Source organism: Vombatus ursinus, unplaced genomic scaffold (genome assembly GCF_900497805.2).
Source record: "Vombatus ursinus unplaced genomic scaffold, bare-nosed wombat genome assembly UNPS02012147.1, whole genome shotgun sequence".
In the NCBI taxonomy this organism is placed as follows: Eukaryota; Metazoa; Chordata; class Mammalia; order Diprotodontia; family Vombatidae; genus Vombatus; species Vombatus ursinus.
Genome location: NW_020951925.1, coordinates 1,656,325 through 1,669,329, shown reverse-complemented (window position 1 = coordinate 1,669,329; position 13,005 = coordinate 1,656,325). Strand labels below are relative to the sequence as shown.

Here is a 13,005-nt window from a genome sequence, read left to right as displayed (position 1 = left end):
AATGAATGTGTGAACTTTGTCCGACGGCCGATGACTTAGAAACGTGGCTGGGGCACCGAAGCTATGCACATGTTGACATTCCTGCCATAGATGAAGTCTGAAGATATTAGGGAGGGATGGAAGGAAGCTCCATGGAAGAGGCCTCCTCCTGGAGATCTCCAAAGAACCGGCAGAGTTGGTCCCATTAAGCCCGAAAGGCAACAAGACACATCTTGTCACGGGAAGCCTGGCCACCTGCCCTTGTGGGTGTCAGTATGAGAATAGGCAAGTGGGCCCCTATGGAGATAGCTGGTACTACCTTACAAAGGATGGAGATGTGGAGATATCACACCTTGATGGGGATCCCTGGCGCTGGAGGTCTTTGAGCAAAGGTGGCATGGCCACTTGTTGGGTGTGGCAGAGTGGAGATCCTTGGCCAAGCGGACTGAGCTACACGTCCTCCGACACCCCTTCTATCTCTGGTATTCAAACCAAACCACTGTATCCCTTAATATTGGGTGACCACCGTGAAGGCAGTACAAAGGAAGCCGGCAAAAGCAATGATGGAAAATATGGTTGTGGACTGCTCAGATCTAGTGTTGTGATCATTACAGTTTGCTCAGTTTGCTTCAGAGGGAACCGGTTTTCTGATGCCTGACTGACAGGGGGTTTTCTCTTTGGTTGCAGGTTTCAGGGTCTTGGAGTGCCTGGGCTTAACGTTTGATATGTTTGCTATAAAGTCAAATGCTTTCATTGACATCCTTGGCCAAAGCACTTCATGGTCCTTCTCTCATGGGGCAGCATGCAGCCACGGAAAGAGCCCTGACCTTAGATGCCCAGGACCGCACTGGAATCCTGGCTGTTCTACTTACTGCCCATGTGACCTCGGCTTAGCCACTGGAGCCCAGATGAGTTTCATTTTCTTCGTGTGAGAAATTATGGGTTTGGGCTGGAACACATCTAAGGTTCCTTCTGGCTCTAGATAGAAAATCCTCAGACTCCTGATGTTCCAGAATCTACATTCATGACAATGATAATATCAATGGCAGGAAGAAGGATGAGGAGGAGGAGAAGGAGGAGGAGGGAGGGGAGGAGGAAGAGAAGCTGGAGGATATGATAGTGAAGGAGAGTAGGAGAAGAGAGGAGCGAGAGTCAGAAAACAACCTCACTCAGGACTGTGGAGGCATTGTCCCTTGTGTCCCTGGTCCCCGCCTGCTGGAGGATTGCCAGGTAGAACCAGTTAGTACCCCTACAACTGCTAGAAAGAGCCTTGGGCTTAGCACCAGAAAACATGAATTCGAATTCTGGCTCTGCCACTCACTAGCTGTGGGACCTTGGGCAAGTCACCTCATGTTTACTCATCTTTAAGATGAGGCCCTAAGGTCCTTTCCAGCTTGGTTGCTTGTTGTGTCTGGTTTCAGCTAGGAGTGGGGAGAATGAGCAGGAGACCAGAGGGGACAGTGGCCAGCCAGAAAGGGGCTGGGGTCAGGGACCCTTGTTCCCGCTGGTACCTGGGCAGTTGTTGGCTCTGTCCATGGTGCTGCCTTCAAAGATTGCTGTTTGTGGTTGAGCATGAAGGGAGCCCAAGAGGCCCCAGACCAGGAGCGTGGGGAACAACTTTTGGAACATCTTTGAGGCTCCAATTCAAGGGGATTTTCCTCCTGAGAAAAAAGAAAAAGAAAGAAAGGTCAGGGTGGCCATGATTTCCATTCATTCCTGAGAGGATTGGTCTGGGCCCTTTATGGGTGCTTGGTTCACTTCTCTTTCTCAGAGTCCCACCACAGTCACTCTGACCACGGGATCTTCCACCTGGGAGTAGCCAGGCAGATGGGGAGGAAGTCCATCAGCAGACCTGGTCAGGTTGGCAAAGGTCAAGGGAGGAGGAGGAAAAGAGAAGGAGGGAGAGGGGGAGGGGGAACAAGAGGGAGCAGGGGGGAGGGGGAAATGTCCTCACAGCTTGCACAGAAGGGGCTCCAGGAGCACCTAGTCCTGGCCCACACTGCCCCAGGCCTGCCAGGGGCAGCTCAGTCTGGCCTTGCAGCTCAGGGGCTGGGGAAGTGAAGACAGGAGACGCCCCAAATGCATAACTTTTGTCTCTGTGACTTTGCTCAGGCACAGGGATGCTTGAGCACCTTTGCCATCCCTAGGATCTCCTTTAAAGTCCTCTCAAGGCCAAAAGTGGACACACCCTGTTGAAAACTTGCATACCCCTGTCAGCCTCACTCAGTCCCACCTCCGCACCTTTGCTTATGGATATCCTTACGTCAGAATCGAAAGGCTTCCCCATACCTCAAGGCCCATTTAGGGGAAGTGACTTGCCCAAGTTCACACAGCTAGGAAATGGGAAGGGCAGAATTTGAATCCACAGACTTCCTCCAGGTTGTCTTCACTAGGAGGCAGCCTAGGGGACTCAGGAAAACTGGCTCCAAACCACGGCTCTGTCCTTTACCAGCTACCTGACATTGTGCAAATCACTTCCCATCTCAAGCCTCAGTTTCCTCCTTTGTAAAGTGAGAGTCATGGATGGAGAGCTGGAAGGGGTCTTAGAGGCCATCTTTTCTCACTGCCTCCCTGGTCATTTCTGGTCCTTGAGGACAGAGCTGGTGTCTGAATTTGACATTCTGCTCTCCGTCAGCCAGCACACAGCACGTGAAGGATTCCAACCCACCACAAGGGCTGTCTCCCAAGGTGCCAGCGATCTCTTAAATGCCACCTGGGATGGTCCTTTCCCAGTCCCTGGCTGTGGACTCTCGGTAGCCTTGGATATGACCCTGGTGGGTGGGGGCCCCCCTCTCCTCTCGGGTCCTCTCTCCTCCTTGAGTTTTCCTACCCTTGCTCTTTTGTCTGGTCAGGCCTTCTCAGCCTTCTTTGCTACCCCCCCCCCCCCGTCCTCCACAGCAGGGGGCCGAACTCAAACAGAACGGGGCCCATGAAATCATAGACGAGGATCCCTGGGGGCTGCACATTTACCCATTACACCACATGTAAATATTACCTGTGTTTTATTGTATCTTTGTTTATTTTGTTAAATACTTCCCAGTTATGTCTTGATCTGGTTCAGGCCAATCTTGGGGGTGCTACAGGGGCACCTCTGATTTACACCCACCTACCTCCTAAATGCAGGTGTTCCACACAGTTCTGCTGTGGGCCCTCTCCTCTTCTCCCTCTGTCCTCTCTCTGTCTCTCTGTCTCTGTCTCTCTGTCTTTGTCTCAGGGTCTCGTCCCTCTGTGACCTCATTCATTCCCCTGGGTTTAGCTCTCATTTTTATGCAGATCCTCCCAGGTGTGTAAATCAAAACTATCCCCCGCCCAGGTGTCCGTCCACTAGATGTTCCAAACTGGCGTACTCTTAGCCCCCTTGAATGCAGAAGATCCCAGACCGCACGCCTCTTTTCCTCAAGGCCCTCCCCTCTCCCCAACATCCCCATTTCCACAACAGGCAGCATCTTCCTTTCAGTCCCCTGGAGGCGCATTAATCTCAGTGATTTCCCAGACTCTTCCCTGACCCTCTGACCCTGGCTGCTGCTGGGTCTACCTGCAAGACATCGCTCCCCTCTGAGCCCTTTTCTCCACTCACCCTCCCACCACTCTCCACCTTCATAAGTCCTTCTCCTCCTTCCCCCCACCACCTCACAGGTGTACCTGCCTCCAGGCTGTCCTCACCCTCTTCCATCCTACCTGCTGCTTCTACCCTTCCTCAGGCACAGATCTGACCATGGGAGTCCAGTCTGTACTAGTGGCTTTCTGTTGACTCTAGAGTCAAATATAAACTCTTTCTTTTTTTAAGTTTCAAAGCCCTTCTCAAGCTGGCCCCCAACAATCTCTCTTTTCTTTTTTAGGCAATTGGGGTTAAGTGACTTGGCCAGGGTCACACAGATAGTAAGTGTCAAGTGTTTGGTCTGAGGCCGTATTTGAACTCAGGTCCTCCTGACTTCAGGGCCAGTGATCTATCAACTGCGTCACCTAGCTGCCCTGACGGTCCCTATCAATTTCCCCAGCCTCCCTGGCCATCACTCCTCCTGCCTCCCATTATCCAGCCAGTGCTCTTGGCTTCTTCTCACACAACGCTGTCTCTAATTTCATGCCTTGGCATTGGTCATCCCCCCTGTCAGGAGTGCACTCCCTCCTCACCTCGGCCTCAGCCTCACAGAACCCTCTCTTCCTTTAAGGCGAAGCTCAGGGACTGTCTTCTGCAGGAAGCCCTTCCCTGTCTCCTCCATTGCTGGGCATCGCCTGCCCACCACCCCTCCCCCAACAACCTTGGATTCAATCACTCTGTATGTATTTACTCAGCTTGTATTTATGCTGTATAAATTTTCATATATTCTTGTCTCTCCCGTAAGAATGTGAACTCCTCATGAGAAGGGATCATTTCATTCTTTGTACTTGTACCTCCAGTGCCCAGCACAGTGCCTGGCACATAACAGGTGCTTAATCAATACTTTTCAATTGACTAAGCCTGAACCCTCCTTGGTTCACCATGCGTGACCCTTCTTACTGGCCTCAAGGAGCTCCCAGTCTCACAGGAGAGTGAGATGCCTGCACAGACAGCTCCCCAGCACCCGAGTCATTGTGATGTGCCTTACAGATATGGTGCAGAGAAGGAGGCTCTGTTTGAGGTAGGCTAAAAGACAGTGTAGCCTGGGCAGAGAGCTGGCCTTGGACTCTGGAAGCTCTCAGGCAAGTCCTCAGCCTGTGGCTGCATAGCTGGTGCTAACCTTCATTGGCAGAGGAACTTTATTTATCTGGGAGTTCCTTACACCAGTGAAATATCAGTCTCTGTCCTTATTCTTTTAAAGAATGGGTGGGCCCTCAATAGGCCCTGCAAAGAGAAGGAGGGAAGATATTTCAGGCACAAGGCATGGAGGCAGGAGACTTCAGTGCGTATTGGCAGAAAAGTAGGGACAAGGCGTGCATTTTGTCTGGACAGTATTTCTGACAGCTGAGAAGGATAGGGTGGCTTCAGATGGTGGAGGGCCTTCAATGCCAAGCAGAGGAACTTGGATTGAATTCAGTGGGTGCTAGGGAGTCATTGTGGATTTTGGCTAGGAGTGAGACGTCAGAGCTGTGTGTAAGAAAAGTCATCCTGCCCATACTTGGTGATGGTGCAGGAATGGAATGGAGTAAGCTAAATTGTGTTTAGTTTAGTTTAGTTTTTTTTTATAGCCATCTATTCCAATCAGTCACTTGGTTTCAGATTATAATCAGTCGTAGCCATAACTAGTCAGAGAATATGAGACTTTGCCCCATATATTTGAGATTTGTTGGGGACTGTGGGTTCCATCACCAATATGTGTCCCCACGGGAACTGCAGGATAAGGTAAAGAGGAAGGGAGAGCCCAGGAACTGGTAAAGGAGATGATCAGAGGAGGTCAGCCCCCAAAGCAAAAGCAAAAGAATGTCCTCAATTTTCTTGTTAGTTAGCTGAGAGAGAAAGAGAGTTGGGAGGAGAAAAAAAAAGGTCCTTCTGGTAGTAGTATGAAGGGGTAATTGGAGGAGGTGAGAAGAGCAGAAGAAGCTGTTATAAGAAGCCAGGCGGGTGGAGAGGAGTTGGGCAGCTGGGAGGTGCAGCAGGGGCAGAGAGGAGGGGGCAGATCTGGGAGAGGTTTCAGAAATGGAATCCCAAGTAGCTGATTACTGATTGGCTAAATAAAGTGAGGGAGGGGGATGGGGCAAAAATTACAGATGGAAGAGTCGGGGGTGAAGGGTAGAGCTGCAGACAGATTATGGGAGGGCAGAATGGGGAGAAAATAATGATGGGGCACATTTAGGATGTACCTTGGGTGGCAGCAGGAGCTCAGAAGAGAAGATGGCTGGACTGAAGACTTGGAAGTCACCAGCACAGAGGCGGTTGGTGAAGCCATAGGTGTGAAGGAGAAAGCCAAGAGAGAGTCCCAGGCCACCAAGTGCTGCTTCCTCCCCATTCCTACAGCTACCAGCTAGCTCAGGCCCCTCCTCCTGTCAGGCCTGGCTGCCTGCGTTGGCCTCCAGGGTGGTTTCTCTGACTCTTTCCCCTCTCCCTTCCAATTGCCTCCTGTCCAGGCTTTCTTCCATCCTGCCACTCCCTCTGGTGGTTGGGTTTGTTCATTTACTGCTTGGTGGTGGCTAGCTGCCCAGCTTTGTCCTGGGGCTCCATCTTTATCTGACCTTTTCCAACTTACACACTGTGCTCTGCTTGGCCTCAGGGAGTAGACCAGAAGAAATGCACCAAGTGTCAGCTCTATACAAGAGAGTGGGAGGTACCGGAAAGAGCTGTGGACTGGAGGTCAGGACACCTATGTCCCAGTTCCTTATCAGGCCCTTAGCTTCTCACATCCTGAGACTCCTCTGTCTTGGACCCTAGCACATGTATTATCTTTGGACTTAAAGAGGTGGTGCCAGATGTTCTGTAATGGCTTTTCTATCTCTGATGTGATAAGAATCTAAAAGCTTCCTAACTCTGAAATCTGTCCAGAAATGGGATGGGCTGCCTCAAGCGAGCTTCTCATCGCTGGAAATCTTAAGTAGCGTCTGGATGACAGAGTTGATGAGAAGAAATTGGGGATATAGCAGGGGCATTTTCTTTTTCTTTGTTCAGGTAGGGGCTAGACTAGCAGAAAACCTGGAAACTCCAATCCAACTCGATCCAATTCACATTCTTAAGCTATCTATTATGGGCCGGCCACCGTGGAGATACGAACAAAGATAAAGTCTCCGCCTTCCGGAGCAGACAGTGTTCTCCTTAGGGGGTGGGGATACAGCCTTGCAAAGTAAATGCAAATAGTCTGGAGAGTGGAAGAAGGTGGGCACCAGCCTCTAGGGGGATCAGGAAAGGCCTTCTGGGAGCGAAGCCTTGAAGAGAACCCCCAACTCTCTGCATCTTCCCTTCAGCCACAGCTGGCAGCGCCAGTTTAGTTCCAAGACCACTTCAAAGCATCCCCTGGAAGGCGGCGGGAAGGGTCTGCTTCTGAAAGACCCCCTCCTCCCTCCTCTTACTTAAGGCAGGCTTGTTGATTGGCTAATTGATGGGCAGCCAGCGAGGAAGTGCTGGATGGCTTTCCCAAAGCCCCTCCCAGGAGCAATGTCCTGACTGGTCCCTTCCCCGTGGGGACCCTTCCTCACAGCATTCGGCTAGCGGTTGTCCAGGTGAGACATCCAAACCCTGCCTCACCAGCAAGGTGACGGAGTTTCTGCCTTTCTCATCCTCGGTTCCCCCCCCCCCCGCCCCGCCCCGGCAGGTGGGAAGGCGATTCAGGCACGTGGAAGCATTGGCCAAGTTCTGGCCGCCGCCTCCAGCTAAAGAGCACAGGGATGCCCCCAGCCCTGCTACAGGGGAGCAGCTCAACCCCGGAGGCCAGACTGGCCCCAGGTGGACACAGCATTACTAGTGCTTGCACTCAGAGCCCCTTCCAGGAGTGCTGCCAAACTGAGAGGCTGCTCACGGGAGCAGACGAGCTTCATATGAGTGTGTGCACACACGGATGTATGCGTGTGCTCATGTGCGCTTTATTCATCATCAGCCACCTCCCATCGAAGCTGTGAAGGTCTCTCTCTGAGTCTGCACAGCCTCATGTCTGGACCTGATCCCCTCTCCCTCCCCAACTTAAATGTCCGAGGACTCTCCTGCCTCAGTGTCCCAAGTTTGAATCCTTCCACTGCTCTTAGCTAAGGTCTCCTGTGTCCTTTCTCTTTGCCAGAGTTGGGGCGTTCAGCCCATCCCACGCTGATGGGGTAGCCTAGCTCTCCCCAAGCCCCCATTGCTCATGCTGCTGAGAGCCTTTGGGCTGGAATACCAGCTCAGCCCGGGAGCAGGGAGCCCCTCCCCATCCCTTGGGCCCCCCGGTCCCAGTCACAGCACTTTCAACAAAGTCCATGGGCACTTTTCAAAGTGCGTAAGGCCTAGACTTTGAGCATATTTGCATTTCACTCAAGGCAGCAAAGTTGCTAGAATTCTTGGAGAGAGGCCTGTGGGTTCCATCTGTGTGGATGGCCACCAAGTGGGTATCAAGTTCTTTAGAAGGCCCATCAAAAGGGTCTGAGGGTCAAACAGATCAGGCACTGAACTGCTCATTATGCACATGGACACACACACACACACACACACACACTCACAACACATACGTACTCACACACCCTTACCATATATATACACTCTACCACACAATCTCACACACTCTCATATACACTCACCCTCACACATCCTCTCTCACACACATGCACACTCACACTTTCATAATACTCCTACACACTCATATACATACTCACACACACTCACACAATGTACTCATACTGCCACACAACACACACATTTTCACATACATTCACAATTCTCTCACACTCACACAATACACTTAGACTGTCACACAACACATTCATACATACACATTCACACACTCATACACTTACAATTCTTTCACAACACACCCATACTTACACAATCACTCATACTGTCGCACAACACATTTACACGTATACACACTCATACCCACTCACAAATATGCACACTCTCACACACTCCCACGCTCATACACTCTCACATATTATCATACACTCTCTCTCTCACACACACACATGCACAGGAGCATGCACACTTAGTAGGTTTCTAGGGCTAAAGACTGGAAAGAACCTCCAAGGCCACCTGCCTGACCTTCTCACTTTACAAATGAGGAAACAGACCCAGAGAAGAGGAATACTTGCAAGGCTGTGGAGCCTTGACCTTTGACCAGGACCTTTGACTCTGGTCTGGTGCTCTCTCCTCTGCCTCTAAATGGAGGCTCAGAGACCCGCAGAGAGTGACTTCCTCTGGGTCACACAGTGAATGAGAGTACATCAGAGACCACATTTATACCGAGGTTTTTCTGACTCGATGTCCAGCACTCTGTCCGCTGACTAAGCTCACACTTGTATGTGCATGCACCCCTTCTGTCTCGGCAAAGAAGGAGCACGACTGAGTGTTGGCTTCGGAGTCCAAGAACCTGAGTTTGAATCCTGCCTAAGCCATTCACTAATTGTATCACCTTTTGAAGTCAGCTCTTCCCTCTAGGCCTCAGTCTCCTCCTCCCTAGAAAGGGTTGGACGAGGTGGCCTTTCAGCTCTAACTGGGGCCCTGAGGTCCAGCACATAGTAGGTGCTTAGTGAATGTTGGCTGAGTGATGGATTGCTCAGCACATCCAGTTCGGCTCCTGTCTTTCCTCATTCCCCCTTGCTCGTTTTTTGGTGCCTGAGATGAGCGCCCCCCCCCCCCCCCCCCCAACCTGGCGCCTCAGAGCTCCACGAAAGCTCCCAGGTGTCTCCCTGAGCACAAATGTCCTGAGAGCAGGAGAAAAAGGACAAAACCAGGGAGAAGAGGAAGGGGGCTCACTTCCCACTTCCCACTTCCTGGGTCCTTTGGGTGCTCCCTGCTGAGAGATGAAAGCTACCTGGGGGTTCACATAGTCCTGAGAACAGTATCCTGGGCAGCCTTGGGAGCAGTGAAAAGGCCATAATGTATGTGGAATGGGAGGAGCTAGGTTCAAACCCTGGCTCAGCTGAGTCATCTACTGTCTGGACCACCTTGGGCCCTAAGGCACCTTCTCTCTGGGCCTCATCTTCCTCTTCTGGTCTGGAGTCTCCAAGGTCTATCCTACCTTGAAATCTGGCATCCTGCCTCCCTTATGCAGAAGCACCATTGACCAGGCAGACAAGTCTCTGTGGGCACCAATGTCCGCTCCCAACAATTCAAGGCAAAGAAGCTCTTCCCCCTTCCCCTGCCCCCCAGCTGACTGGCCCCTACCCCGAGAAGGAAGCCAGAAATGTGGAGACCCTCACCGATAGCCTCTGATCATCATAATCACATTTCCGTTGTGCTTTAAGGTTTGCAAAAACACTTTCCCTGTGTTACCTCATTTGAACTTTACAACAGTCATTTGAAGTGGGCATGACAGACATTCCTGAACCCATTTTACAGATGAGGAAACTGAGGTTATGAAACTTGCCCATCTAGCGTCAGAGGCACCACTCAGCCTCAGATCTTCCCAATCTAAGTGAGGACGAGTTATCCACACTAGGAGTTCCCATGCTCCAGTTTTGTCAGGAAAGCATCAACTCCAGGGAAAAAGCCACTGACTGGATTTTATTTCAGTTATTAAAAAAAAGAATAACCCTCCAACTGATGAGTTCTCCAACCAGCAAGCAATCACTCAGCGCCTAGCCCTGTGGCCAGCCCCCAAAGGCTCAGAGCTTGTCACCACCACTGGCCACAGCCGGGGAGAGGGTCCCCACCCAGGACACCATCACCCAGAGGGCCTCCTGCGGGGCTGTAATAGTGTTAAGGTGCGGGGCAGAGCCTAGTAGAGGAGAAGACAGGGCGTAATGAGGCGTCTAATTGCCTGGAGGGGGCAATCGGACCTCAGCTTGCCCCTCTCTAAAATGAGACGACTGGACTGGATGCCTATGAGCAGAGAGAGGGGTCCCTCACTGTCCCTGCTGCTTCGGCTGGGGGCGGGGGAGTGAGTCGGAAGCCCCTCAAGCTCTGCCCTACTCTAGGCAGCCTGGATCGTCCCCGCTGGCAGCAGAAAAGTCTCCGCGGGCGGGTCAGGGAGCTGCGCTCAGCCCAGCCTCAGAAGGCCTGCCCTCTCTCCCCTTTCCCTGTTCTGTTCTCTTCCCTCCCCATTCCCACAGGTTTTATCTCCACAGCCCCGGCTTGTCTTTCTGAAGCTCTGGGGCAGCCCCAGGAGCATGAAACTGATCCAAGGGGCGCAAGGCGGGGGTCCTGCTGAAATTGATCCAGGGAGCCGGCTGGCAGGAGAGCTGGAGGCTGGCCCAGCCTCCTGGGTCAACATTTGCCTCCCGGAGCGCCCAGGGCATGTGTTAGAGCCACAAACGCTCTCCAAGTCAGCCCTCCCTCTCTCCTCTACCCCTCCACCCCATCACCCTCTTTTAAAAAAGAAAATGGCTCCTTGTTCTGCTTCTGGGGCTCAGCCTGGAGAAACCCTCGCAGAAAGTTGTTTGTGTAAGACCCGGGGCCTCGTACCTGAGAAGCTGGTCATCAAAGGGTCCTGGGGAGGGGGACACCCAGGCAGGCAGAGGAGAAGAAAGTTTCTGGAGCTCTGGGACTCTCAGCAGGGTCTGAGCATCTTCTCCAGAAAAAGTTGGGATCCGTTTCCTCCGAGTTCGCACAATCCAAATGGACTTTTTTTAAGAGGAGAGAAAATCTGTTGGGAGTGGCTTCTGCCTTGCCCAGCGAGAGCTAGCCTTGGCTGTCTGGCCCCCGAGTAAGTCCCTGCCTACTTTATAATTCTCCTCCTCTCCTTCCCCCATGGGTGTCACCTCTTTGGGGTCTGGGGCGGCCTTGGCCCACAAGGGCCGCTGGGTGTCACTGTAGATCCACCGATGCTGCTGGGCGGCCCTGGGGCAGGGGGCCAAGCTGCCCCGTCCCCCTGCTCCTGGGGCGGGGGAGGGGTACATTGCTTTCTCCAGAAGGGAGGCTAAGGAAGGGTGGGGTTCAGCTGGAAAATCTCGGTTAGATCTTCTAAAGCAATTTTTTAAAAAAAGCAGAGGAAAGAGAGACTTTTTTTTTCCCTTCAAAGGGGCCCCTTCTCACACACTGAAATGCCTTTGTCCTGGACCCTGCCTCAACTGTTAACTTTGTGCTTCCTATTTCTTTCCCTTTCTCCTTCGGTTGTCTCCATTCTTCGTCAGGGGCCTGGACAGGCTGGCCATCCACAGACCTGAACTCCCTCTAGATGCCTGGGCTGCTGCCACCCTTGGCCTGCCTCCTTTCTCCTGGGCCAGTGACCCAGTGTGAAAGCAGATTTCCTGCAGAATCTCTCTTGCCTGTCACTGTCTGTCTGTCTCTCTGTCTCTGTTCCCTCCTCTACTTCTTTCTCTCAGCTTTCACTTTCCCCATAATGCAGCAGAAAACACAGAGGTCGTTTTGGATTTCATTTGAAAGCCCAGTGGGCAGCGAGGCCCTTTGAAAAATCTTGGCTAGCCAGAACTTGGGCTGGGAATGGAAGGTGTTGTATGATAATAGCTTCCACTCTTGTGGCCCCTTACGTTTTACAAGGCCTGGGGCTCACAGCAACTCAGTGAGGTATGTGGTGGCCTTAATGTTCCCAAGGAGAAATCTGAGGCTCAGAGATGGCCAGTGGCTTGTTCAGGGTCACAGTTGGAATGGGAGCCTTCACCGAACTGACTTTCTTTGTCATGGCTGCTTTCACTGCTGTCCCAGGAGTGGTTCATGGACCCCGCTCGCTGGATGGCACTCTTTGATGCCCAATACAAGACTGGCCCATTGCTTCTTTTTAGAAATCTCTTCCCCCCAAGTCTCCTTTGGCTGCTGGCTGGGCAGCCTGCCTCTCTTTCCTGGAATAGTGAAACCCAGTCTTGTGACTGTTCCCTGTTCCATAGCTTTGGTTCCTGGGGAGATGAGATGAGTAGTTTGCATAGTTGGCTGGATTTTTGGAATATCCCCAATAGCCCAAGTACAGCTAGAAAGGGTGTGACAGTTCAATACATTTGCCAGGGCCAGGACTAGGGGTAGGCAAGATGAACCCTTGTCTAGGGCACAGTAAGCAGTGGGGGCATAATGAAAAGTAGGGCTTTTTTTAAATGTCTCCTCTGAAATTCTCCTTCAACACCTTCTCCCATTTTGAAGATGACCCTGGGTTCTTGAAGCCTCTGCCAATGTTGCATGAAGTCTTGCAGGCCCTACTGAGCTGGGAAGGCTTCGAATTTGGGCCCCATAGCCCATCCAATGACTCCGCTGAGCCCTGTTTGGAAAGGTTCTTTACCTAAGGATTGGCCACACACAGAGGCTCCAAGGGGGTGCTGATCTGCATCACTGAAATCAAGAAGCCACACAACTGGTGCATACTTTACTAATTCAAGAGTGTGTGCGTGCGTGTGTGTGTGTGTGCGTGTGTGTTTGCTCTTGTGCGCGCGGATGCATGGCTCGTGGAAGGAAGACCAGCTGTGGCATCAGAGGAGTAGAGGCAGGGTGGCACAGTGGAGAGAGCACCGGGCTAGGTAACAGCAAGACCTAGGTTCCAATCCCGCCTCAGACAC

The 13,005-nt window shown here is 52.1% G+C and overlaps 1 protein-coding gene across 2 annotated transcripts in view; it reads right to left on the bottom strand.

The window, feature by feature from the left end:
- COL6A2 (collagen type VI alpha 2 chain) overlaps positions 1–11,213 on the bottom strand; it is a 48,132-nt gene extending 36,919 nt beyond the window's left edge. For both annotated transcript variants that reach the window (XM_027857421.1, XM_027857422.1), the window contains exons 1-2: positions 10,970–11,213; positions 1,491–1,640 (exon numbers count right to left, since the gene is read on the bottom strand). In XM_027857421.1, the coding sequence (XP_027713222.1) occupies positions 1,491–1,608 (118 nt within the window). In that variant the 5' untranslated portion in view covers positions 1,609–1,640; positions 10,970–11,213. The remainder of the gene's footprint in view (positions 1–1,490; positions 1,641–10,969) is intronic.
- Positions 11,214–13,005: the final 1,792 nt, after the last annotated feature.